This window comes from Peromyscus eremicus, chromosome 9 (genome assembly GCF_949786415.1).
Source record: "Peromyscus eremicus chromosome 9, PerEre_H2_v1, whole genome shotgun sequence".
Taxonomy (NCBI): Eukaryota; Metazoa; Chordata; class Mammalia; order Rodentia; family Cricetidae; genus Peromyscus; species Peromyscus eremicus.
Window position 1 is genome coordinate 49,064,626 of NC_081425.1, and position 26,802 is coordinate 49,091,427.

The 26,802-nt window shown below is 38.4% G+C and overlaps 1 protein-coding gene across 5 annotated transcripts in view; it reads left to right on the forward strand.

Annotated features, from left to right (window-relative positions):
• Nucleotides 1-26,802, forward strand: part of Rb1 (RB transcriptional corepressor 1) — a 138,233-nt gene that overhangs the window by 71,317 nt on the left and 40,114 nt on the right. For 3 of the 5 annotated variants that reach the window (XM_059273344.1, XM_059273339.1, XM_059273341.1), the window contains exons 14-17: nt 144-200; nt 283-314; nt 396-472; nt 1,823-2,019. In XM_059273344.1, the coding sequence (XP_059129327.1) occupies nt 144-200; nt 283-314; nt 396-472; nt 1,823-2,019 (363 nt within the window). Of the gene's footprint in view, nt 1-143; nt 201-282; nt 315-395; nt 473-1,822; nt 2,020-6,170; nt 6,311-26,802 lie in introns of those variants that run through there. The other 2 variants (XM_059273342.1, XM_059273343.1) reach the window with 2 other exon arrangements.

Below are 26,802 nucleotides of genomic sequence, written 5' to 3' on the forward strand. Positions count from 1 at the left end.
TTTAAACAACTAGCTTTTATGATCTCTTACTAACCATGTTCCTAGAAGGGTAGAATATGTTTCAGGAAAAGACTTTAAAAAAATTAGTTAAGTTTTTGATTTTCTAAAACAATAAGCTCTTAATATTTCCCTTTTGTTTGTAGAGATATAAACTTGGCGTCCGATTATATTATCGTGTGATGGAATCCATGCTTAAATCAGTAAGTTAAAGAGAATAAACTTGAAAAAAATCAATGCTATCATAAAGTTTCAATTAAACTTTTAAAAAATTATCTGTTTTAGGAAGAAGAACGTTTATCCATTCAGAATTTTAGGTAAATATTTTCTAGTTTTAATAAAACAATTTCTTTTTATAAAAGCCATATTTAAAACATTTATTCTTTTCCCTCTTTTAGCAAACTCCTAAATGACAACATCTTTCATATGTCTTTATTGGCCTGTGCTCTTGAAGTTGTAATGGCTACATATAGCAGTAAGTTAAGTTTTAATAAATAAGCACTGTAATTTAATTAATCGAAAGTAAAGAAACCCTTAAGTTATCTTGTAGGTTCTTTGTTATTGTTTTTGTTTTGTCTTGTGTGTATATCTGTGTAATGAGAAGAAGTCATACTGTAGATCACTTTACACTGAACACTGTGATTGGCTGTTACAGCTATTTAAATGGCTAACATGTCAATCATTTCAGGTCATCTGGGGGGTAGAATTCATGAGGCTTCTGCTCTGAGCATATTGAGTCCAGGAAAGGTAGCCACTGAAACTGCTACTACAAAGGCTTATGAACATGTAAGGTGCCACAGGAGTGTTGAAGAACAGCCCGTCTTGTATGCAGCACTGTTTTGCCTCTGTGCTCAGAGACCAAGAGCAGGAATCCACCAGAAACTGGATGCTTAGTAATTGGTTGCTGCTTTTATAATAGCTATGAAAATTTAATGATTGTTGAAAAGAGCAGAATAAAACCCAATAACTTTTTTTAATATAATTTGAAAAAATATTACTTTTCAAACGTAAATAGTAAAAAGTTTTACTTGTAGAAACAAAGTGGAACAGTCATCTAAAGATACAGCTAGACAGTAAAAGAAGTTAAATTAGTAATCACTGAAACTGAACGCTCATAAATAACCACAGTATGCACATTTTTAAAGAGAGATCATTTTCCAACAACGTTAGCAAAGTCTCTTTCCCATTTCTTTTCGAAGTGTTGAGAACTGAACCCAAGGCAGGGACTAGGCATTGTTTTTAAGACAGGATCTCACTAGTCCTTGAACTCAAGTTAGTAGTATCCTGACCAGGTCTTGAACTTGTAATTCTCCTGCCTCAGCCTGTTGAGTATCTGGCATTATAGGCCTGCAGCACCAGATTTGAGGCAGGGTCTCATAATGTAGTGCTGGCTGTCCTGGAACTTGCTCTGTAGACCAGGCTGGCCTCTCCCTTCAGAGTGCTGGGATTAAAGGCATGTGTCACCACTACCCGGCTAATTAGCACAATCTTAAAAGCATCATTGGTCTTCTCAACCCAGCAGTCATGGTAGTTAAAATGGGTATGGTAATGGATACTTGCCTGGATATTAGTGAAGGCTATGTACACCTGTGCAAGTTCGGCAAATTCTTATTCCTGTCTCTAAGAAAAATGTGTGGACATACACTTAAAATTGGGAAGCCTATTTCTTGAGAGTCTGTAGACCACAGAATAAAAAATATCTGATTTAAGTAAGAATTGCTTACCCCTTTTTCTATATTTTGAGTCTGTGTGATAAGATCTTCCAAATCTCATCAGTTCAGTCCTTAACATTTCATATTGACACATTTTTTCCCTCTTATTTTAGGAAATACATCACAGAGTCTTGATTCAGGAACAGATTTATCCTTCCCGTGGATTCTAAATGTACTTAATTTAAAAGCCTTTGATTTTTACAAAGTGATTGAAAGTTTTATCAAAGTGGAAACCAACTTGACAAGAGAAATGATAAAACATTTAGAAAGATGTGAGCATCGAATCATGGAATCCCTTGCATGGCTTTCAGTAAGTGGCTAGCTAAATAACTGAAGGTATTCGTATGTACACAGCTAACTACCTGTTAATGAGAAGTTATTTCTTTAATGAATAATCCATGCCCAGCCTAAGAATCAAGTGGAATATAAGAATGGATTTTGTGTGGGTGGATGTACATTCCTAAGTGTGAATGCAGGTGTGTAAGTTGCTTGTTTTTCTGCTGTGAACAACACCAGGCCAGTTGGCCTGTTGAGCTTCCTGCACCATCTAATGCATTTGTTTAGGAGCAAGTTTTCACAAAGCTTGACACATTAAAAAAAAGTATTGAGGTAATTTATTTAAAATCCAAGTGTTATTGTTGATAATATAAATGTTTACACTTTTTAACTAAATTAAAAGCCCGAGATTACGTACATTTTTCTGTTTTGTCTGTTTGATCATTTTGTCCCAGTCTTAAAGATAATACAAAGTCCACACTATTGTTTAATAGTAGGTATTGTTTTATAGCATTATAGGAGTGGAAGCTATGTGCTGTAGGCATTTTAGTTATAGCATATAAGCTACTGATAAAGCTTTTGTTTTAATAAAGGAAGCATCCCCTATGTAGTAACTATAAGATAGTCCCCTATAGTACTGTTATTTCTTCAGGTCTACTTTACTGGATAATACCTTGTGATTCACAAGATTTGCAGATTTTAAAATAATAATTTAAACTGTGTTGCATGCTAAGCATATTTAGTTTGAACCTCAGTATGAATGAATTTCAAGGTTTGAAGCATCTCCAGTTTGGTATTTTTGGATTAGGAATGCTCAATCAGTGAGAGTCTTATGCAAATGCTTTTATTTTTCATATGTTGTTAATGTCTGAATTTTATATTACACTTTAAATTATAAAATTATGAGATTGGTAGTGGATAACTTTGTGAAGATAAGTCATGCCATGCAAATATGATAGTGTGTATTTTTCCTGTGAGAATGATGGTCATTATGTTGGAAAGCATATCCCATATACGTGAGCTTTCACAGACTTAAAAATAACTGAAATATGATACAAACACACACACACTGGAAAATAAAAATTTCAGGTGACAGTTGGATGAGTTTTTCATAAATTGAGTGCATCCATGTAACAACAGGTCAAGACTCTCAGCAAGGTTTCATAGACTTTTGATTCTGTATTTCTAAAAAATTATCTCATTAACACTGAAACCTGATGGGATTGTATTCACATTGTGTTGTTGACTGAGAGAGGGAAATAAAATGAAGTAATAATAATTTTCATCCCACTTAAAATATGTGTGCATGTACTAAAGATTGAACCTAGACCACATAGCCTCTGCCTTGGTCCAGCTCCATTCTGTGCTTGTAACTTTCCTCAGCTGATGTCCTATAGTCCAGGCATCTGCAACATCCTCTGGTCTCCATGGCAATGTAGGCTTCACTTTCACAGCTTCATATAGTAGCCTGTCAGGGCCTACTTGCAACTGAGGGCCAAGTGTTAAAAAACATGAGAATGTGGGAGATATTTTAAATCATAGCATATCTGTTATGACTCCAAAACATTTATTTTTATTTTATGTGTCTTGGTGTTTTGCCTGCATGTATTTCTGGGGTGTCAGATCCCCTGGAACAGGAGGTACAGACAGTTTTGAGCTGTCATCTGGGTGATGGGAATTGATCCTGGGTCCTCTGGAAGAGCAGCCAGTGTTCTTAAGTGCTGAGCCATCTCTTCAGTGTTGTTGACTGAGAGGGGGAAATAAAATGAAGTAATAATTTTCATCTCACTTAAAATATGTGTGCATGTACTAAAGATTGAACCTAGACCACTACCAAGTGAGTCCCAGGAAAGGCGCAAAGATACACAGAGAAACACTGTCTTGAAAAACCAAAAAAAAAAAAAAAAAAAAAAAAAAAAAAAAAAAAAAAAATTACATTCAATCCAGGTTATCTATTTTCTTAAAAGACACTATCATTCACTTGGTTATACAAGCCAGAAACCTGAATTTCATTGTAAGTTGATCCCCTCTGCCCCTTACTCAGCCTTATATAATTTATATATATATTAGAGTTTATTTTTAATGTGGTTTTTTTTAAAGATTTATTTATTTTTACTTTATCTGTATTACTGTTTCTTTGCATGCATGCATCTGTAGTACCACATGCATGCCTGTTGGATCCCCTGAAACTGGGGATAGTTGTGAGCCACCAAGTGGGTGCTAGGAATCACACTTGAGTCCTCCACGAGGGCAACAAGTTCTCTTAACTGCTGAGTCCAAAAGTTTTCTGTTTAATTCATAAGTCACATTTGTTTCTATTAGTACATGAGATTTGAAAGGGTTTTCTTTGCCCTTTCATTTATCATGTTTTAATGATTCTCTTTGCTTTTTGTGGTAATATTCTGTCTGCAGTCATGCTTCCTTTATTGTGTTTATTACCTGTAATGTCTACCAGTCATTTATTATCTTTATATCTCATTGGGTGACTTAATATGTATAAGCACTAAAAACAGCATGTGGCATGGTATTATCAGATGTAGCAGTTAATTATATAAGGCTGAGTAAGGGGCAGAGGGGATCAACTTACAATGAAATTCAGGTTTCTGGCTTGTATAACCAAGTGAATGATAGTGTCTTTTAAGAAAATAGATAACCTGGATTGAATGTAATTTTTTTTTTTTTTTTTTTTTTTTGGTTTTTCGAGACAGGGTTTCTCTGTGTATCTTTGCGCCTTTCCTGGGACTCACTTGGTAGCCCAGGCTGGCCTCGAACTCACAGAGATCCGCCTGGCTCTGCCTCCCGAGTGCTGGGATTAAAGGCGTGCGCCACCACCGCCCGGCGAATGTAATTTTTTTGAGGATAAACTTCAATTTATTACATTTGAGTTTGAAATAATTACATTCACATTGAGGTGTCAGTTGTATATATGTGTTGAGCTTAGGAAAAAATCTTAGACTAGGAATATGGATTTGAGAGCTGCCACACATATATAATAAACATTACCAGTCTTTTTTGACAAGTTATCTTATGCTGGTCAGTTTGGTAAGCACCTCTTAGAATGTCATTACATTTTAAAAAATTAATCATTGCATTCTCATAGTAGTCTAGATGAGGAAATGAATACCTACAAGCTTGGGATGTTTCCTCAGACCATACATGCCAAGTGTCAGAGCTCTCATTTGAATCTTGGTGTGCTTTGTCCAAAGCTGGGTATGTTACCTAAGCAGAGAATGTAATCTGGGGAAACAAGACTACAGGTAGAACCCCAAGGACATTGAAAGGATGCACAGAAAAGAGAAGATTTCGCCTACAAAAAAAAGTGAAATAAAGCAGCCAGAGAGAGAGGAAAAAAAAACAAAAACCACACATCATGAATGAGAGGGTTGTAAAGTCTGAAGGAAATCTTGCCTGTTTGAGATATGGTAGAAGCAACCAGGGAAACTAAAACTTCTAGCAAGAAGGAAGTCAACAGTCACAGGATCAAGGACTGTACATGAAGTGGTGAGGAGGGAGAGACATGAAGAGAGACACAGGTGGTGGCGGTGACTAAGCACAGAGCAGAAGCGGCACACCACTGTGGCAGGGCCAGCTCTGCAAAGATGGGGGAAGGAATCACTCCCAGTGTTTTCTGTTGCTAGGAAACAGTTTAGGGCAAATGATTATTTGATCTTGCTCATGACTTTTGTGAGATGGGCTTTGGGAATGGCTTTACAGAGTACTTGCTCTCTGACCCTGTGGTGTCAACAGCCTGGGGCCAGTAGACCTGCTTCCAAGATTCTCTTCACTGCCAAGTTCAGACTTTTGACTCTCACTCACACTTGCTTCTTCCTTTCTCTTCTTCACACTCCCATTTTGCCCTGTGGTCTAGTACTAAAGCTGTGCTTCCTCAAAGCATTTTGATTTTAGGGTAGGCACACTTCTGACATAGAAGCTGGGTTCCAAAAGGCTTCTGAGAGGACCGTATCTGGAAATTACCTTCTTCTGGTGAAAGCAGTCACAGTGGACCAGGCAGTGGTGACGCACGCCTTTAATCTCAGAAGTCAGGAGATAGAAGCAGGTGGATCTCTGAGTTTGAGGCCAGTCTGATGTACAGATGAGTTCCAGGACAGCTAGGGCTACATAGATAAACCCTATCTCCAAAAACAAACAAAGAAACAAACAAACAAACAAACAAACAAACAGTCACAATGGTTGCCAGGTTGAGGGGATAGGGGGATGGATGCCACCTCCTGTTTAAGGAGAGACAAGGTCACATTTCAGAAGAGCATGTGGGTTTCAAAATACTTCTGTGGCAAAAGGGAAGAACGAGAAACACAGTGAGTAAGGTAGTTTGTGGTGTGCCCTGCAGGAAACTGGGGAAGTTTCAAATTAATGGCTTTTCAGTTTTGTGTTTGTTTCATAAAATGGAGCTGAGGTGATTTACTGAGGGTGAGGTGGAGAAGATTCAGTGGCACTTAAAAGTTGGAGGAGACTGACTGTGACTTGAAATTGTTACTGTGGGACCAGATGGAGAGAGTGGACTGGTGAAGGAGAAAAGAATTGCCCTGCAGAATTCCAGGCACTTTTGAGGACAGAAACTATTCATCTGTTGTCTCACCACAGTTCTGTATGATGGCATTCTTTCCCCAGAATCTTCTTGCAGCTATTTGTAAGATTAGAAAAGGTGAGTTATTAGGTGAATTCGGGAGGGCATTAGAATATAGCTAGGTAGGCACAGTAGGGCAGTAGTGGGGCCAGAAATCTGAGGATGTTGACCAGAGAATGGTTAAGGTTAAGATTTGAAGTTTTAACTGCTGGAGCCTAATGAAATAAAGATTTCAATTAGCAGGAACTTTTAGTGATGTTTGACGTGACAGCGTGATGGGCGGAGATAGGAGAAATTTAGTCTTAATGTTAAGAAACAGACCTTTTTGTATTCACAGAAATGATCTTGGGAGAGTGTAGACTGAACAGGGATGGACATGAGAGAAAGAAAAGATTCAGGAACTAAGGCCAGGAAAGGGTCAGAGCCACCCAGGACATGTGTGGCATAATGTGAACAAGGGGCTAAGATTTCAGTACAGAGGGGCCAGAAGGGCAGAGGCAAAAGGCCTTGGATTTTATGATCTTTGACCAAGTTCCTAATCAGTTGCTATGAAAAAACTGTCTGTCTGGTGATACATCTGTGAAACAACTGTCCCATGTTAGTAAGTCTGCTTCAGCTTTCTTTTGTTACTACTGACATGGCTCCCTCCTCCTTTAATTTTTAACTGATTTGTGTCTTTATGCTTAAAGTAAGTATCTTTATAAAGTAGTAAATTGTTGAGTTTTGTTTTCTACTAATATTTAATTTCTCTCTCTCTTATTTCCTTTTTTCTCTCTTTTTCCTTCCCCTACTTCCTCTTTTTTCTTTTTTCTTCTTTCTTTCTTTCTTTCTCTCTCTCTCTCTCTCTCTCTCTCTCTCTCTCTCTCTCTCTTTCTTTCTTTCTTTTGTTTTCTTTTTTTCTTCTTTTTGGAGGCAGAGTCTCCTGTAGCTTTGTTTGTCCTGGAATCATTATGCAAAACTCCAAAGCAGTCCTTCAGCCTTGTATTCCAACTTCTGGGGTTATAAGTATATGCCACCATGCTCAGCTTCTGGAAGTTTTACATCTAATGTGACCATTGATATGGTTGAGACTAAGTTCTCTTGGTATTTGTTTTTTCCTTGTCTGTCTCTGTTCTTTTTCCTCTTTTTGACCTTCTTTTGCATTGGATATTTTTTTTTAAAGATTTATTTATTTATTATACATAGTGTTCTGTCTGCATGTGTTCTTGCAGGCCAGAAGAGGGCACCAAATCTTATTATAGGTGGTTGTGAGCCACCATGTGGTTGCTGGGAATTGAACTCAGGACCTCTGGAAGAGCAGTCAGTGCTCTTAACCATTGAGCCATTTCTCTAGCCTGCATTGAATATTTTTAATCCATTTTATTTTTTCTGTAGGCTCACTACTTATACTTCTTTATTTTATTTTATAATTGGATGCTTTAAGATTTACAATGTGTAGCCTTAATTTCTCAGTCTACCTTTGAATATTATTTTACAACTTTTCAGATCGTATAAAGACAGTGAAGCCAGATGTAGCAGGACACGGTTCCTTGCTAATCTGGAGGGTTATAAAACAATGCATTGGTGTAACTTCTGTTTTATTTATTTATTTATTTATTTATTTATTTATTTATTTATTTCCTATTTATTTACTGATGAAGTCTTACTATATAGCCCTAGATGGCTTAGAACTCTGTAGAGACCAGGCTATTCTCAAGCTCACAGAGATCCACCTGCCTCTGCCTCCGGAGTACTTGGATTAAAAAGCATGTGGCACAATGTCAAGCCCATCAGGTATCTTTTAGAGAAAATAAGATAAAAATAAAAATACATTTTTATTTATTTACATGATTTTCTTTTTGATGTTCTTTATTTTTTATATAGATTCAGATTTTCATCTGATTTATTTTCCTTCTGTCTCTAGGAACTTTTTATTTGTTCGTTCATTTAAGGTCTATCTATGAGGACTGTTTCAACTTTTGTATGTCTGGAAAAACAGGTCACTTCATGCTTGGAAGCTATTTGGCTAAGCATAGAAATCTAGGTTACAGCTTTCTTTTCATGTGTGAACAAGCTGCTCCACTGTCTTTGGGTTTACATTCTTTCTCAAGTCACTGTGTTCTTGTTTCCCTGGTGCAGAAGACTTTTCTTTCTGGCTACTGGTCAGATTTTCTCTTTATCATTGATTCTAACTAGTTTTCCCATAATGTGCCTTATTATAGTTTCTTTGGCTTGGATATGTGAGCGTGTAGATTTTACCACATTTGGAAATTGGGCCATTATACTTTAAGTTTTGTTTTTTGTTTTTTTTGAGGCAGAGTTTCATTGTGTAGTTTTGATGCCTGTCCTGGATCTTGCTCTGTAGACCAGGCTGGCCTCGAACTCACAGAGATCTGCCTGGCTCTGCCTCCCGAGTGCTGGGATTAAAAGCATGCGCCACTGCCACCCGGCTATGCTTTAAGATATTTTTATTGACCTCTCTACCTGTCCTCTTTTTAGTGCTGGGTAGTTATCTCAGGAGTGTGTGCTGTTTGTGACCTAGCTGAAGTGTGTCCCAGACCTCTGAAGCTATACTGCGTTGTGTTAATTCTGTCTCCTCAGTATTGTTGGTTTCTGTTTGTTGGGGACCAGTAGGTTCCGTCCCCACTCTTTTTTTGTGTGTAGCCTGGACATTTTCTCTGCAGATTTCATTCTCGTATATATAAAGTTGCTTGGGGTTGTTCCACAGCTTACTGCTGCTTTCTCCAACCCCCTCCTCTTTTTAAAGGAAGATGGTTGTTGTCTCATCATTTTAGATGGCTTCTGTAGTTATACCTTCAGATCTATTGGTATTTTGCTTCTGAGTGTTTGATGCTGTTAATTCCATATGCATATTAGATACTATATTTTTTCAACTCTGGAAATTTTATTTGGATTCCATTTTTATCTCTTTAACAGATTTATGCTCCTTTGCCTTCTTGGACACATGAAACATAGATATTAAAACTTTTAAAATATCTTCCTTCTAATTCTAATGTCTGTTTCTTTTTAGATGTGTTTCTATTGACTGATATTCTTTTTTCTAACAACCACGTTGTTGTTTTTGCTCTTTACTCTTTTGGGGCCTGCCACCCAACTCCCAAATAAATCACACATGATGGCTTATTCTTATAAATGCCCGGCCTTAGCTGGCTTTCCTTAACTTTAAATTATCCTGTTTATATTTTGCCTCTGGGCATTTATCTTTCTCTATTCTGTATACCTTTCTTTGTTTCTTACTCCGTAGGTAGCTGTGTAGCTGGGTGGCTTGACCCTGGAGTCCTCCTCCTTCTCTGGCTACTTCCTTTTTTCCTCCCAGATTTCTCCTTCTATGTATTCTCTCTGCCTGCCAGCCCCGCCTATCCTTTCTCCTGCCTCACCGTTGGGTTCAGCTCTTTATTAGACAATCAATGTTTTAGACAGGCACAGTAACACAGCTTCACAGAGTTAAACAAATGCAACATAAACAAAAGCAACACACCTTAAAATAATATTCCTCAACACCACTTTTTTTTTTTTTGCCTCTTGTTGATTTTTTTTTTTTTAACTAAGTGTTAAATATTGTGAATTTTGTCTTACTGGGTTCTGACTATTATCATATTCTTGAGTTGTACTTTGGGACATATTTAAATTGTAAATAGTTCAATTAAAAACAAAAAGAAAAACAAAAACTCCACCTCCCCTACTTTACTTTTTGTTTTCCTTCTGACTCCAGGAACTTTTTATTCATTCAAACAGCAGTCTTTATATCTAATTTTCCCCCCATTATCCAAGCAATGTTCTGTTAAGTGCTTATAGATGGATCACAAGCTTGTTCACTGTGGCTGGTAGAAGTCAGAATTTGTGGTGGTCCCTCGCAGGCAGGGCTCTGCTCCCTCCAGTGGTTCCATTTAGTGCTGGGTAGTTCTCTCAGGAGTGTGTGCTGTTTGTGACCTAGCTGAAGTGGGTCCCAGACCTCTGAAGCTATACTGCGTTGTGTTAGTTCTGTGTCCTCGGTATTGTTGGTGTCTGTTTATTGGGGACCAGTGGGTTCTGTCTCCGCTCTTTTCTGTGTGTGGCCGGGACATTTTCTCTGCAGTGAGCTGCAGCGATGGCAGCTCAGCAGGTATTTTGAGTCCTGGGCCTTTGTCCTGGTGTCTAACATTTGAAAAGTATTGTTGTATTTATTTTGTTCGGTTTTGTAGTTAAAAAAATTGGTTCTTGTTTCTTCATCAGGACTGTCAGTTTCTAAATACAAGGCTTCATGATTGATGAATATATATAAATATGAAGTAGAAATCCATGAGGGATATTTAGGACTTTGTTCCTGTTTTCCTGCTGTGCTGGAATACTGCTTACTCTGTGGGGACACTGAAGTGCTAGTAGTTCATTATTTCCTCTGAAGGCGTGTTAGAAAATCACAGTTGTTTCTTGTGAATATGGTCAAACATGGCTGACTTACTACACTAATTTTGGTCAGTATATTCTTACATACAAAACGGTTAAAGTCTTTTACTTCAGTTGTTTTCCCAAATGTTAGATGAAGGATAGTATTACACACAGCAATGTGGGAGTGAATGACTCAGACTTTTTGAGTCTTGATTTGGTGGCAAACTCATAAACAGATTTTTAAGACGCTTTGGTATCCTTTTGAAATGTCAAACTTGACAGGAAGTGAACACAAAAGGGAGAAAAGCCTGTGCTTCTATAAAAGCCAGGAAAGGCTCTGTGTTATCTGTTCCTCTGGTGAATCATTAACCTCCAGAGCACTCTGCACAAAGGTCTCAGTATTCACCATGAGACAATGTGCTGACTTTTTTTTTTTCAAGTTATAGTTTACAAAGAATTATATGTTACAGGAAGACAATTGAATTGTAAGATAATGATTATTGAATTTACTAGTTTTTTAAAAATGTGAATTTGGACAATGAAACAATGCAGGCCATACAGTTAAATAATAACCAGAAAACTATAATGAAAAATCTATTGTGTTGATTTTTTTTCATCCTTAAAACCAGTTCTTTCTGAAAACATCTAAGGCTTTAACCTTTCTTACCATGATCCAGTTTATCCTTAATATCACACCTTTAGTTTCCACAGTTAACTAGTACATTCCTGAGTGATGTGAGAGACTTGGCTTCACAGTCGAAGATGAAAGTATTTTATTTTATTCAGAATACAGTTTTGATATTGGTTGCTACAGGGTTCTGGGGTCTTGCGTCTCTAAAAAAAAAGATACTGAGCAGAAGTGCATAGTTGCACTTCTCTTGAGTTTATCAAGAGAGGATGTATCTAAGGGCTGGTGGTAAGGGCTTGGAAGCAGGCTGAGAAAGAGAACCTTTAGCAAGTTGGTGGCCCCGCTGTGTAAAAAGTTGGGGGCTTTCATGGTACCTTGGAGTGGGCTTTTGGCTCATTTCATAATACGAGCTTTTCCATGCATTCTCTAGTACAATGTATTTCTACATACTACTTCATATGTTGTTGGTATGATCAGCATCTAGAATATCCCCCAAGGGGAGTGGGGTTTATATTATAATGAGTCCTAGGTTACTCCCAGACATCTTGAGTGCTCTGTACCTTCACCACTGGCACTGGTTAGTTTTAGCTGGCCCTGAGTGGGGTAGAAGGCATTGCCATCTTGGCCTTTTCCCCTGTATGCTTGATATGAGGTCTTCTGGGACTTCACCCTCTGCCCTATTATTTTGTATCACATTTGCTTCCCAATATCTCTGCTTTTCCATTAGTTTAAAATTTTTCCCAAACATTTTTTCCTTTTCTGTAGTGTGATATATGTGTGTGTGTGTGTGTGTGTGTGTGTGTGTGTGTGTAGTGTGATGTAGAGCACTATGATTTCTCAGAAAACACTTTACTATGTCTCTCACATGTTTAATTATTTTAAATATTGTTTTGTTTTGTTTTTTTTTACATCATAGTCACTTTTCTGAAAGGTGTCTTTTGTACTGCCTTCCACCTTATACTTCAGTACAAGTTAATCTTTTTAATTTTGTTCACACCTTGTTCCCGTACAAGAACCTGCAATAACTTGTGTTGCCTTACAGAAAAACTTGGCCTTTTTGCAGTGGCTGTAGTAGTTTGGCTATTGTGGCACAGCCCTTCTCTCCAGCCTACTTCCTATAAGCCACAGAGTTCTTTCCTCTCGGAAGTAGACCAGGTAAATGGTCTGCTTCCCTGAGAGGTGCCATGTCCAATGTAACATATGGGCTCAGAGGACTCAAGTTTCAAGTCCTAGCTCTTCCATGTACAAACTAATGTCTTTTTTCTCTCCCTTTGTAAATGGATACATAATCTTAATTTTTTTCATTGTCCATTTTATTGGATGGTTGGTGGTGCTAGGAATGGAACCTAGAATTTTAGGCTAAGAACATGTTTTACCAGACAGGCCAAGAGATTCAAGTCCTTCTACTACAAATATATTGTTTTAGAAAATTATTTAGGGCTGGAGAGATGGCTCAGAGGTTAAGAGCATTGACTGTTCTTCCAGAGGTCATGAGTTCAATTCCCAGCAACCACATGGTGGCTCACAACCATCTGTAATGAGATCTGGTGCCCTCTTCTGGCCTGCAGGGACACATGCAGGCAGAATACTGTATACATAATAAATAAATAAATCTTAAAAAAAAAAAAGAAAATTATTTAAAGGTTTAGAATTATTTGCTACTATTGAATGTAAATCCATATTCTTTTGAATTATCTCAGTTTATAAATGATTAAATAAAAAATTAAGATAATACAGAAGTCTCATTTTCCTGTTCTTCTTTAGTTCTATTCTCCTTAATTCTTTTCAGGCAGTACGTGATATTCTCCACATCAACTATTTTGAAAGAACTGTAATTGCCCAAGTGAAATAAGTATGACATGAGAAATAGCCCCAAGCCTCCAAGGAGCTTGTGCTCTAGCAGAGAAGTGAATTACTGTGCTGTGAGAAAAAAGAAAAAAAAAATGGCCAAGAGTCAAAATAATAGTCATACATGGATGAGAAAAAGCTTGCAATGGATTTGGAAATGTGCAATGATAGTTGAATGTGAAAGTGATCCTAAAAGTTGCATTACACCCAGCACTCAAAAGCTGCAACAAGCTGGGCTGTGGTGGCACATGCCTTTAATCCCAGCACTCAGGAGGCAGAAGCAGGCAAATCTTTGTGAGTTCGAGGCCAGCCTGGTCTACAGAGAGAGATCCAGGACAGGCACCAAAACTACACAGAGAAAACCTGTCTCAAAAAAAGCTGCAACAATAATTTTCTTATGAGTCTCAGACATACCTAGGCTACAGAGGGAGAACATGTGTTAGAAACAAACAAAAAATATAGGAAGAAACCCCTCCCCAAATTACTCTTGATAAAAATGAAAAAACTAGCCCTCTTAGCAAAGGAGGTATTTTATAAAACGCAATATACCAGCTAACTTTGTGTACTAGCTTTGTGTGGTAGTGGGCTTGGGAGGATTCTTGAAACAGAGTGCATACTTCCTTTCTTCTTTAGTAAAGCATATTTTAGTACTTTTGCTTTTGATCCAAAGATACCATTCTAAACATTATTATGTTAGTGCATTGGAGTCCTTGTTTGCTTCTTGAGAATGTTATGGCTTTAAAAAAAAAGTATTTTAATTTATTTTATGTTGTATGTGAAAGTGTTTTCCTTATGTATATGTGTACCACTTGTGTGCCTGGTACTCGGGGAGGTCGGGAAAAGACATCATATCCTCTGGAATTGAAATTATGGATGTTGTGAGCCACCATATGGGTGCTGGGAACTTAACTGGGTCTTCTGCAAGAACGTCTGGTGCTCTGAACCATTGAGCCATCTCTTCAGCCCCAAATGTTATGCTTTTGTACCCAGTGCTTTTTCTCTACTTGTCCTCTTTTCTCACAGGTGGGTTGTGATTTCTCACTGTTTTAGTGTCTTACTAAATTACTATAGAATTCAGGGGGTCAAAACTTGAATCTGGAAGCCCCAACAAGCTACACTTGGTCAATTGTCTCCAGTAAACAAATAAGAGATAAGTATTAGTAAAACACAGAGAAAGATAAATTATTCTGTGTGGCACTTTGGGAAGAGGAACAAATGGGGTTCAGTTACTGCCAAGTCCATTTCTGAGTTCTGAAACGAGGTCCAAGAGGCATGCCTAACTTAGCAGTCTTCTTCAAGATGTGGGTCCTACTCATCAACTTGGTCTGTGGTTAAGTTGTCAAAACTATGTAAAATTTCTTTTAGGAAGGCAAGTTACTCCTCTCGCTGGCACAGTGATCTAACCTTTCCCTTCCTTCAGCCTGAGATTCCTAGGAAAATTTTAATTTTGGATTCATTGTTTCAGTAGTTTGATAGCCAGAGAGAGGCATGAGTGTCTGTCTTTAGAAAATCTCTTTTGCCATGACAGTTATATTACCAGTCTATAAGAAGTTGCCTTTAAGCCAGGCAATAAGGGCACATACCTTTAATCCCAGAACTCAGGAGTCAGAGACAGGTGATCTCTATGAGTTCAAGGCCAGCCTGGTCTACAGAATGAATTCAAAGATAGCCAGGGCAACACAGAGAAACCCTGTCTCAATGCCCACTTGGTCGTTCCCACCCCCCATCCCTGGGGGGGAAAAAAAAAAGAAGTTGCCTTTAGCTTGCTCTCCTAAGCTAATTGAATCACTATTGTACTGTTGTATATACCCTTTGTTCTCTAAGATATGTGGCATAACTTTGACAGCATAGTTTTCCATGTTAAGGGCTGTTTTCTCGATAGTGCATTTCAAATTTTAATGTACATAGAAACCATCTGGAGAGCTTTGAAAATACAGATTCTTCTCCAGGAGGTCTGGGTAGGTCAAGACCCAGGATTCCCAACAAATTCTTCCTGCTGTTCATCCCTACAGTCACCCTCTGGGGTAGCAAGATCCTCCCTCCCTCCCTCCCTTCCCTCCCTCCCTCCCTCCCTCCCTCCCTCCCTCCCTCCCTCCCTCCTTCCCTCGTCCCTTCCTCCTTCCCCCCTCCCCCCTCCCTCCCTCCTTTTTTCCTTTCAAGTTTTAATTAAGGGGGGGCTGTTGAGACAGGGTTTCTCTGTGTAACCACCCTGGTTGTTCTGGATCTCACTCTGTAGACCAGGCTGTCTCGAATTCACAGAGATCCTCCTGCCTCTGCCTCCTGAGTGCTGGGATTAAAGGTGTGCGCTATGACCGCCTAGCTTAAATAAATTTTTTTATTAGAGATTTTTTACAGTGTATTTTTTATCATATTCACCTTCACTCCTCCCCCTACCTTCTCCCAGATCCACTTTCCACCTCCCCACCCTTTCCCAAGTTGTTGTCTTCTTCCTTGTCCTCCTCTAAAGTAATCCATCAAGTCTATTTCACACTGCCCATATACTCACGGGCATGGAGAGTCTATCTCACACTGCCCATATACTCACGGGCATGGAGAGTCTATTTCACACTGCCCATATACTCACAGGCATGGAGAGTCTATTTCACACTGCCTATGTACTCACAGGTACAGAGAGTCTATTTCACACTGCCTATATACTCACGGGCATGGAGAGTCTATTTCACACTGCCTATATACTCACAGGCATGGAGAGTCTATTTCACACTGCCTATATACTCACAGGTACAGAGAGTCTATTTCACACTGCCTATATACTCACGGGCATGGAGAGTCTATTTCACACTGCCTATATACTCACGGGCATGGAGAGTCTATCTCACACTGCCTATGTACTCACAGGTACAGAGAGTCTATTTCACACTGCCCATATACTCACAGGCATGGAGAGTCTATTTCACACTGCCCATATACTCATGGGTATGGAGAATCTATTTCACACTGCCTATATACTCACAGGTATGGAGAGTCTATTTCACACTACCCATATACTCACGGGTATGGAGAGTCTATTTCACACTGCCCATATACTCATAGGCATGGAGAGTCTATTTCACACTGCCCATATACTCAATGGTTATGGAGAGTCTATTTCACACTGCCCATATACTCACGGGTATGGAGAGTCTATTTCACACTGCCCATATACTCACAGGTATGGAGAGTCTATTTCACACTGCCCATATACTCATGGGTATGGAGCCATCCATTGAAGCATGACCAGCCTACCAGAGGCCAAATCACTAAAGAAAATGGACTAGGACTATTCCTCCCCAAGAAGCCATTGACTGTCAGTAGCTCCTTAGTTAGGGGTAGGGACTCATGAGCCCTTCCCCACTTCATAGAGTAGCAGGATACTTGATGACTGGTTTTAGATGAACTTAAATTATTAAAGGGCTTTCAGGTAAAATTCTGTTTGTTCTTAAAGGCAAAGAAGAAAATGTAGTCATGATTCTTAGTTTGCATATGAGGAAAGAGACATTGAATATAGAAAGGGGAATCTGGCATTTATTAACCAGCTTCAGTGTCTGTTCATCAAGAGTGTTTGCCTAGATAAGTAGTCTTACCATTATCCAAAGATGGGAACTGGTTCAGGAAGGTTAAATAGTATCTATCAGGTCGCCCAGTTGGCATTCCATGATGATTTATAGTAAAGTGATCTGTTAAGTCATTCACAGTTTTTTTATTATATGACAGTGGATAATGTGTATTCAGATACAAGGTGTGAAAAGAACAGTATACTTACTAAAATCTAAAGAAAATGATAAGAAGAATTAAAATACATAGATCTTTAGTAGAAATACAAATAAAATTGAGAATAGCATAGTGAATAATTACTTTCTTATTAAATAATTATCCAGTGAGATGTACGTATATGGGCAGTTTAAAAGAGCTAAAACAGAAGGTCAGTTTAATAATTGTCTTCATAATTGTACAGTGAATAAAGAACTAAGGGTATTTATATGGGGTTCCCTCCATTACAACTAACAAAAACCTAAAGACAGGAGGACAACTGTTGTAAGTCAATAGAAGTCTCCTTTACACATGCTTTTGAAAGCCTAAGCCCCTTATGAAGACCTGACTATGGTGTTTTTGTTTTTGTTCTCTAAGACAAGGTTTCTCTGTGTAACCCTGGCTGTCTTGGAACTCCCTCTATAGACCAGGTGGTCCTTGAACTCAGAGACCACCCGCCTTTGCCTCCAGAGTGCTGGGACTAAAGACATACACCACCACCTCCTGATTCTCCTTATGGTTTGAACATAAAATCTTTCCCATGTCTAAATCTTTGCTCAAGTGATTTCTAGTACTTGACCCTAAGTCTATTCTTTTCTCGGTGTGTTTGTCTCCTTTAAGACACTGTCACTGTGAAATTGCTGGAGTTGACTATGGAGAAATATCTATAATTCATCTCTTTACCTTGTCCCTTCTCCACCACACCATCGAAACAATATATATTACCCATCTTCTTAGTTTGTGCATTGGCTCAAAGTACTAAACAGATTAGGAAATTGAAAAAAAAATCCAAGGTAGGGTGTGGTGATGAATACCTTTGATCCCAGCACTCAGGAGGCAGGGGCAGGCAAAACTTAAGAGAGTCCAATTCAAGGCCAGCCTGGTCACTATAGTGAGTTTCAAGCCAGTCAGAGCTACATAGTGAAATCCTGTTTTGAAAAATAAAAATCAGTCAACTGATCAATCAATCTAGCTGTTTAAGAATGCATTTTAATAACATGTGGAAACTTGGTTTAGGAAGCAATGCTTAGGGAAAAAAACACCAGTCACATTTCTTTGTAATTTTTGTGATCCTCCTATAGACCAGATCAAAATGACACTCCCTCTGCATGAAACAGTTGATGTAGGAACCATAAGATGCAATGTGTACAAGCACTGTAAAAGGATGCTTATGTGTGTGAATTCATTTACTTCTTAGAACTTATGAAATAGGAGCTCCTGCTTTCATAGGTGAAGAAATAAGACACAGAGTAATCGGGAAACATGACCTGAGGCTCTGGCTGTGGTCTCCTCCAAACTCTGTGCAGCTTTTCCACGTGATTAGTTACATGATGGTTAGAGTGTGGGTCTTTGTGATTGATTTCTTTCCTTGTATGCTTCTGTTTGCCTCTTGGTTTGTTGCTGTGTTGTTTCCAACACAGGCACCTGGGCTTGGGGTTGCTGGACCATATTTACTCTTCATAGAAGCCTTGAAGAGTAAACCCAGCTGTCACTAGTTTATACCTAAAGAAACCTGAAATTTCTAAACAAATCATGGCTCACTATATCAAGTTTTCTGTCCTGTAAGTGGAGATATGCTAAGATTCTTCCAGAGCAGTTGTGAGGGATAATGAATAAGCATTTATGCAAAGGATATTGAGAAACAGCATGCTTAATTCTGATTTCCTTTGCTTTATTCTCTTTCCTCATCTCTGCAGTGATTTCTTAACAAAGGGAAACTGGGGACAGCAGTCTGAGACTCTTTATCCTAGCTCACTCCCCATTTTGAGAAATTTTCCCTTCTCTTTGCCTCCTCCACCCTGTGGCCTTCTCCAAGTAGTAAATAGTCGCGGGGTGCGGGGGAGATCATTGAGTCCCAGCTTTGTTACATGTGGCCACTCTTGGCTCTTACATGGCAGTTGGAATTTATTATATTGCTTTGCTTATGATTCATGTCAGTAATTACCCCAGGGCAGTGCTAGTGCACTGTTCAAGTACAAACAGGACAAGAGACAGCAACCGCAGAATGGCTAAGAAGTATCTTCTGTCCTTTACCTGTGCGATGGAAGTATAACTTCTCTAATTTAGAGATGAGTATGGGTCATACAGTCCTGAGATCTCCAGGTTCACTTTGTCATTTCTTGACTAGCATAGTGAGGATAGAGTTCTGGATGTACAAGAAAAGGAGAAATATTTTAGAAAACACTTGTCTTAACTGGATGGTCTCTGGATTTTTCCAGCACAGTGAGAGGCGACTGTGAGGGAGAGGCCATAAGATGAGGCGGTTGTTCTTCTGTCATCTCCAGCTACTCGTCACTATTAGTAAAAGAGCACAGCTCTTGTCACTTCTCTTTCTGAACATTTCTGAACAACCCGGTTTTCTTCTGTACCATCACAGTCCAGTCACTTCAACATGTGTGCTTATGGCCCTGGCATATACGTTCTTTAAATTTACTTAATGGTTTTTAACATATTCTAATTTTGTTCAAAATGACCAAATATCCGAGGATGTTTAGTTTTGCTTTTCCTGTATTGCTAGAAGTGATAGATTTAGAACATGTGGGTCGGAGACATAGCTCAATGAGTAAAGGCCCCTACCTCCAAGCCTGGCCCCTTGAGTTCAATCCCCAGTACCCACATGGTGGAAGAAGAGAATCAACTTCCACAAGTTGCTTTCTGACCTCTTCAAGTGTACCCTGGTGTGTGCATGCCCCCCCTCACCCCAACACAATAAAATAAATCTAATTTAAAAGTTTTTAAAAAAAGTGGTAATGAAATGTAGAACAGAAGGTAGATAGGTTTGTTTCTTACTCTTCTGGATTTTTAGAAATTATTATTGCTAAGTTTCAGGTGATTTTTGTTTTGTTTTGTATCTTTCATTAAAATATAACAGAGAAGCTAGGCATGGTGGTATATATCCATGGCCTAAGCATTTAGAAGGCAGAGGCAGGAGAGTATTGCGTTCCAGACTGGCCACTGCTATGTAGAACTCAAGGGCTGGACATTAGTGCAAATAGAACACTTGCTTAACATGCCCAAGCCCCCAGGTTCATTTCTTAGCTTGGAAAAAGAAAAGAAAAAAAAAAAAACCAAGAAGATTATATAAAACAGAATTTCTCTGTAAGATTTTTATTATATGCTTATGTTTTCTTTAAAAAAAATCTAACAGATTATTGCTTTTTAGGTCACTTTTATTTTTGAAACTGTAATGCTTGGTCATTTTTATCGTTTTGCTCTTAGCATATTTTAAGATAATTTACCTGGGTTTTTTTTTTTTTCCTTTTCGTATTAAGAAATGCTAGTTTTTAAATTCTTTTTTTTTTTTTTTTTCTGTAAGCATTGAAATGAGAATGGCAAAGGAAGGGCGAAGGAGAGGAATTACTGGATCATTTGTTCCTGAAAACAGCCTTTGCTTTATCTTTCCAGAGTGGACATTTGTAGCACTGTGTGCTTGTGGAGCACTGTGATCAGGTTCGTCTGAACTCACACAGTAACAAACTCTTCTGAAAGCAAGCTTTTCCACAGTTCAATTCAAATGAAAGGTGAATGGCTCAGTGCTTGTGGAGACTGCTAAAGATCGCCCTGACAGGCGAATGTGTTCTCCCTGGCCTTTGCAACTGTCTTTTTCTCCTTAAAAAAAAAAAAAAAAAAAATCTGTTGTTTTTGTTTTCCTCAGTAGGTAAAATTGTACTGAACTGTATGTGTTAGTCTTTCTGATCTGAAGAAGCCCCGAGGACCAGCACATAAAGGACAGCCCAGTTTGAGACCAGTTACTTCAGCCGCCAGCAGAAATTACAAGCGTGATGTTAGTCAAGCAGTATAGTGTCAGTGCTAAGTGCTAAGCAGCCATTTTTATCTAAATCAGCACCTTGTTTGTTCATCAGGTATTATACCTTTCCCCTGAGCAATCTACAATTTTGTCCAGAGTTTTTATTATGTTCGTATTACATCAAAGTTTCTAAATTTTGCTGGGCAGCCGTGGCACATGCCTTTAATCCCAGCACTCGGGAGGCAGAGGCAGGTGGATCTCTGTGAGTTCGAGGTCAGCCTGGTCTACAGAGCAAGATCCAGGACAGGCACCAAAACTACACAGAGAAACCCTGTCTCGAAAAACCAAAAAAAAAAAAAGTTTCTAAATTTTAATACTATAAATATAACTTTGAGACATTGGTCTTTATGTTCTAAAAAATGAGCTAATACTGATTGGTAAAATTAGTTGTAAAAGTATCCTTTTTGTAAAAGATGACTTTGAAGATTATATTATAATGAAAGGATTTATGAAAGAGTCCTTTGTTGGTTTTAGCTGAGTAAGGCTGTTAACAGCAGGACTTTCCATGTGCGACTTACTGTTCTTTCCTTTCTCCCTCTACCCTCCAACAACCTCCCTGCCCTTTTTCTTTTTGTTCCTATCCAGCAAACCTTCCTTTTCTATACTTGTTTCTTAAAATAATTTTTCTAGTTCAAACTAACAGACTTCTGACCACACCCCTTTACGTCCTCTGTCTTTATAGAACAGAAAGAAACAAATTGGCACATAGCACACAGGACACAGGACAAACCCAGCAGAGCTCAGACTATGGCGTGGAAAGGAGCAAAGGAAGTAGAGGGACTCTTTCACTTTTGAGGATAAAAACTAAATGAGGGTGTTTTGGTGGATGTAACAGAGTAGAATAGACCGTGATACAAAGAACACACACAGCAAACTGCTTTCAGCACTTTGGAAGCTTTAGCATTTGAGCAAATACAAGAGTTGTCAATAACAAGAATTTTCTGGAGTACCAGCTAGCATTTATCAAATTATCTGGGGGTCTTGTGAAAATACAGATTACAGATTGTTGGGGACAACCCCAAAGTTTCTGGGTTGGGGTTCAGGAATTTGTGATTCTAACATGTTTCTAGATGTTGCTGTTGGTGGTCTAAGAACATGAAGTCCTTGGACCCTCGCCCCAGAGAGCCATGGCAGTCTATCAGGAGCTTGAAAGTGCACTTGCCCCTGTGCTGGTAAATAAGAAGTATGCAGAATTTTGGCCAAAGCCTAGTAGTGTTGTACAATGCATAATCTATACAATAGAAAGAGTTCTAATATAACTGTGGGATATGTCCTCATAAACCCACTGCAAGTTATGAATATCGTAAGTCAAAAATGCCTTTGATGCCTTTGACCTACAAAATAACTTGTTTGGCCTGTCATTAAGTGACTGCTGGGGAGCTTATGACTCTGCTGTTGCCTAGTATTGAAGAAGTATCATGGAGCATGTTACTGACCTGAGAAAAGATAAAATTTCAGCTTGAAGTATGGTTTCCATGTACTGTATACTACATTCATGCTACTATAAAGAAAAAAGTAAGTCAAACCTTTATAAATCAGGGACCATCTATATATGCCTAGGCAGCCCACATTCAAATTTGGTATACACATAAACAGCCAGACCTGCAGTTTCCTACTGATGCCAAAGAGAGAATCAGAGCAGGAACAGTTATGTCGAGACTTCTGTAACAGATTTGAGTGAGCTAGGGGTGCAGAGATAATTTTTCCTGGGGAGAAAATACAAGAAACATTTGTGCTATTAGATTAGGTTACACTGCCTCTTATCTTGATATCAAGAAGTACTTGGTTCATTTTTTTCTTTATTCCCTTCTCCAATAAAGGTCAGGGGAAACATCAAGGAAAGACTATAATAATAATAATGGAAGAAAATTGTCCAAAGCTAATGAGAACATGGAGGCTTCAGACAGAAAAGGCCCACTTGGTATGCTAAGCATGATGAGGAATATACATTTGGTCAAAAATCAGTTAAAGCCAGGTGGTGGTGATGTATGCCTTTGAGCACTGAGGAGGCAGAGATAGGTGGATCTCTGTGAGTTTGAGGGCAGCCTGGTCTACAGAGTGAGTTCCAGGACAGCCACAGCTACACAAAGAAAAACCCTGACTCAAAAAAAAAAGCAAAAAATCAGAGTTAAGTTAATGAGAAAGTTAAAAATTAATTATTTATGGAGAATGAAATGAAGATCATTATTACAGTTTTTATCAAGAGTACTGGATATTTGATAGTCTAGTATGCTTTATCAGACATGAGGACTAACAGTTTTCAGACATAGAAGGATTTGGGGAGTGTACTTTCTGTGTACTTTTTTTGTCATGAAATTACTAGAGAATATACTTTAGAGAAATGAGAAAGGAACCCCAAGAAGAGGATATCATAGACCCTAAGAAAAATGAAACTGTCAGTCTAGAAAAAGAAGAAAAAGGAAAAAGGAAGGATGCGGCAGTCTAGGAAGTAGATGATCCAGATGAAAACAAGGCAGTAAAGAGAGGAGGGATATACACATTACCCAGGAGTGGTCTCACTCTCCACCTGTAGGTGGGCTCCAGGGACCCAGCTGAGGTCTTCAGGCTTGTGTGGCAAGCTTTTTAACCCCACTGACCCAACATGCAGCCCTTAAAATGTTTGTTTGCTTGTTGTTTTAAGCAGTTGTTTGACTTTACCTAAGTGGTAAAGATTGAACAAGTACAGTTTTGTTTTGGTTTGGTTTTTTGAGGCAGGGTTTCTCTGTGTAGCTTTGGAGCCTGTCCTGGATCCTTGCTCTGCAGACCAGGCTGGCCTCGAATTCACAGAGATCCGCCTGACTCTGCCTCCCTAGTGCTAGAATTAAAGGTGTGCACCACCACTGCCCAGCTCAAGTACAGTTTTAAACTGACAAATGGTAACAGTTAGGGTTGTAACTGCAAGAATTGAATTCTTGTGTTGGTATCATATTGACCAAAGAAAATCTGCCTTTGTTTTTTGAGCTTTTAGACAATTAAATGTGCCACCTCTATGAGGGGAAAAGGCAAACTGTATTTATTTATTTATTTGTGTGTGTGTGTGTGTGTGTGTGTGTGTGTGTGTGTGTGTGTATAGGTGAAACACATATGGGGTATTTATTAGAACCATATGAATAAGTACTCAGTGTAGGTACTACATAAGCAAATAAGTAATAGGAGGGTTTGCCTGGAGTTAATTTCCTATTCTTTTATTAATTGATTTGTTACCTTGTGATATTCTTCTTTTATATAAAAAAAAATAGGGGACTGGAGAGATGGCTCAGGGGTTAAGAGCATTAGCTGCTCTTCCAGAAGTCCTGAGTTCAATTCCCAGCAACCACACAGTGGCTCATGACCATCTATAATAGGATCTGATGCCCTCTTCTGGCATGTAGGCATACATGCAGAGCCCTCATACATTAAATATAAACAAATAAATAAAATTTTAAAAATAGGGTCTGGAGAGATGGCTCAGAGGTTAAGAGCTCACATTGCTCTTGCAGAGAACCCAACATCAGTTCCCAGTATCCAGACTGGGTGCCTACAAGCACCTGTAACTGCAGCTCCAGGGGATCTAAGACAGACAGACAGACAGACAGACACACACACACACACACACACACACACACACACACTTGCATGCACACATGTGCACACATACACACAGAGTTAACAATACTAAAAATGCATCTTTAAAAAATAACCAGATAATGAGTAAAAATAGTAAGATAAAATAGAATTTGAGAATTCATACTTATATGAATATGTGTAAGTTGTTCTGGAAAATATGGCTGGTTGAGCCATATTGTTAATCACCAAGTAATTGGTCAATTTAAATATGTTCTATAGCCATAAGTTTCTTGATTAGTCCTTTTGAATTTAGAACATTTTAGAAGCCATATTACTGTTGGGTAATTCAGTTTTCAGGCTATCTCAAAAGAGCTTTTTAAAAACAAGTTATTTTAGGATTACTTTGAAATTTCATTCTTATCTGAGCACTTTTTTGTTTTTCTGAGAAGGGTTTCTCTAACAGCTGTGGCTGTCCTGGAACTTGCTCTGTAGACCAGGCTGGCCTCAAACTCACAGAGATACGCCTGCCTCTGCCTCTTAAGTGCTAGGATCACAGGCATGCACCACCATCACCTGGCTTCTAAGCACTTTTTATAATATGGTTTCAATACAAAAACTCATTTATAGTCAAGAATTGCAGGTCTTATCTTCTTTCATGATAATATCTGGAGTTGGATTGGCCTATAAGTATTAAAAAAAAGTTTGAGTGCTGAGAAAGTGGCAAAGATTTTTCTAGGTATTAATAATTTAATATATGGCAAAAGATAAAGTTCACTGGGGTTCCACCACACATAACCAAATGGCATTTTCTGTAGCTATTCCATCCATAAATCAGTCTTTCTGAATTGGAAACATGAACTCTGCTCTCTTTTCTGTTTTATAGTCCCCAAATGAGTGGCCAATTTCTTTAATGATCAATACTTATAATTAGGACTTATACTTCAAATTTTTTATAATATTTTGAATGTAAATATTAAGGCTTGTTGATAGCTTTGGTAGTTTCTTGATCTTTATTTTTCTGTGGAAAGACAATGTGCAACATATATATTTTGTGCAACATATATATTTAGTTACTTGGTTTCTGTTTTCTCAGAAAAACTAATTTCCCAGTTTGGAGCCGGTTTTTAGGATGTCATAAAGCTGTCTTCCATGACCACATTCTGGTCTTACTGTTCGTTGAAGGAAGGCAGTGTGCAATGATTGCTCTGTCGTCTGCCCTTCATGAAGATACTGAAAACTGTTTGGGGCGGCAGGAATGGGAGGACTAGACACTGTCATTTTAAAGAAATACAAAGTAAAGTTCTCAGTGTTTTAATACTAATATATGTTTGTGAGTGAAGGGGAAATAGGAAACCCTAAAATATATAATCTGCCTCACATTACATCACTCACAAAGGAAAATAACTTAAAGTTTGTTCTGATACTCTTTTGTCCAGACAGGTAAGTTTACTCAGTTCTTTTTTTGGTTGTGTTGTGTATTACCTAGGGCCTTCCAAATGTTAGGTAGGCACTCTTTATAGAACTATATCACCTGCCTTTAGTATTTGATGTAGATGAGAAAATTACAACTTTTTAATCTGTTATGATACTTTGTTAAGAATCTTAGAAAATTTGCTAGGTGGTAGTGTTGCTTTTAATCCAGCACCTGGGAGGCAGAGGCAGGAGGATCTCTGAGTTTGAAGCCAGCCTAGTCTACAGAGCAAGTTCCAGGGCAGTCATAGCTACAGAGTTCTGTCTTAAAAGAACAAAAAAAAAAAAAAAAAAAAAAAAAAAAAAAAAAAAAAAAAAAAAAAAAAAAAAAATCCTTCAAAACTTTTGATTCATGTATGTTGTTCACACAAGAACAATAAAAACTCCACTGAGCCTACTACTAACAGAGATTTGATGACCATCTTTGTAGTATTTTAAAGTAAAACTCCTACTTTGAGATCTCCCTTAGGGTTTTCTCATTTTCCCTGAGCAGGGAAAGTTCTGAGAAATCCAGAATCCAGAACTCCATGATCCTTTCCTCTTGATCAGTAGACTGCTAGCTGCTTTTCACCTCAACAGCGTTATGATTAAGACTGCTAAATGGGCTTCTTTCCTTTAGGGTGATACCAACTACAGGGACCTTAGGGCAGCTGAAGTAAACTTGTTCCCAGCATATATATATATATATATATATATATATATACACACACACACACACACACACACACATATACACACACACATATACATATGCATATGTGTAACACACACATACTTCTTTTAGGATATGCTTATCACCAGTTTGTTTTTTGTTAGG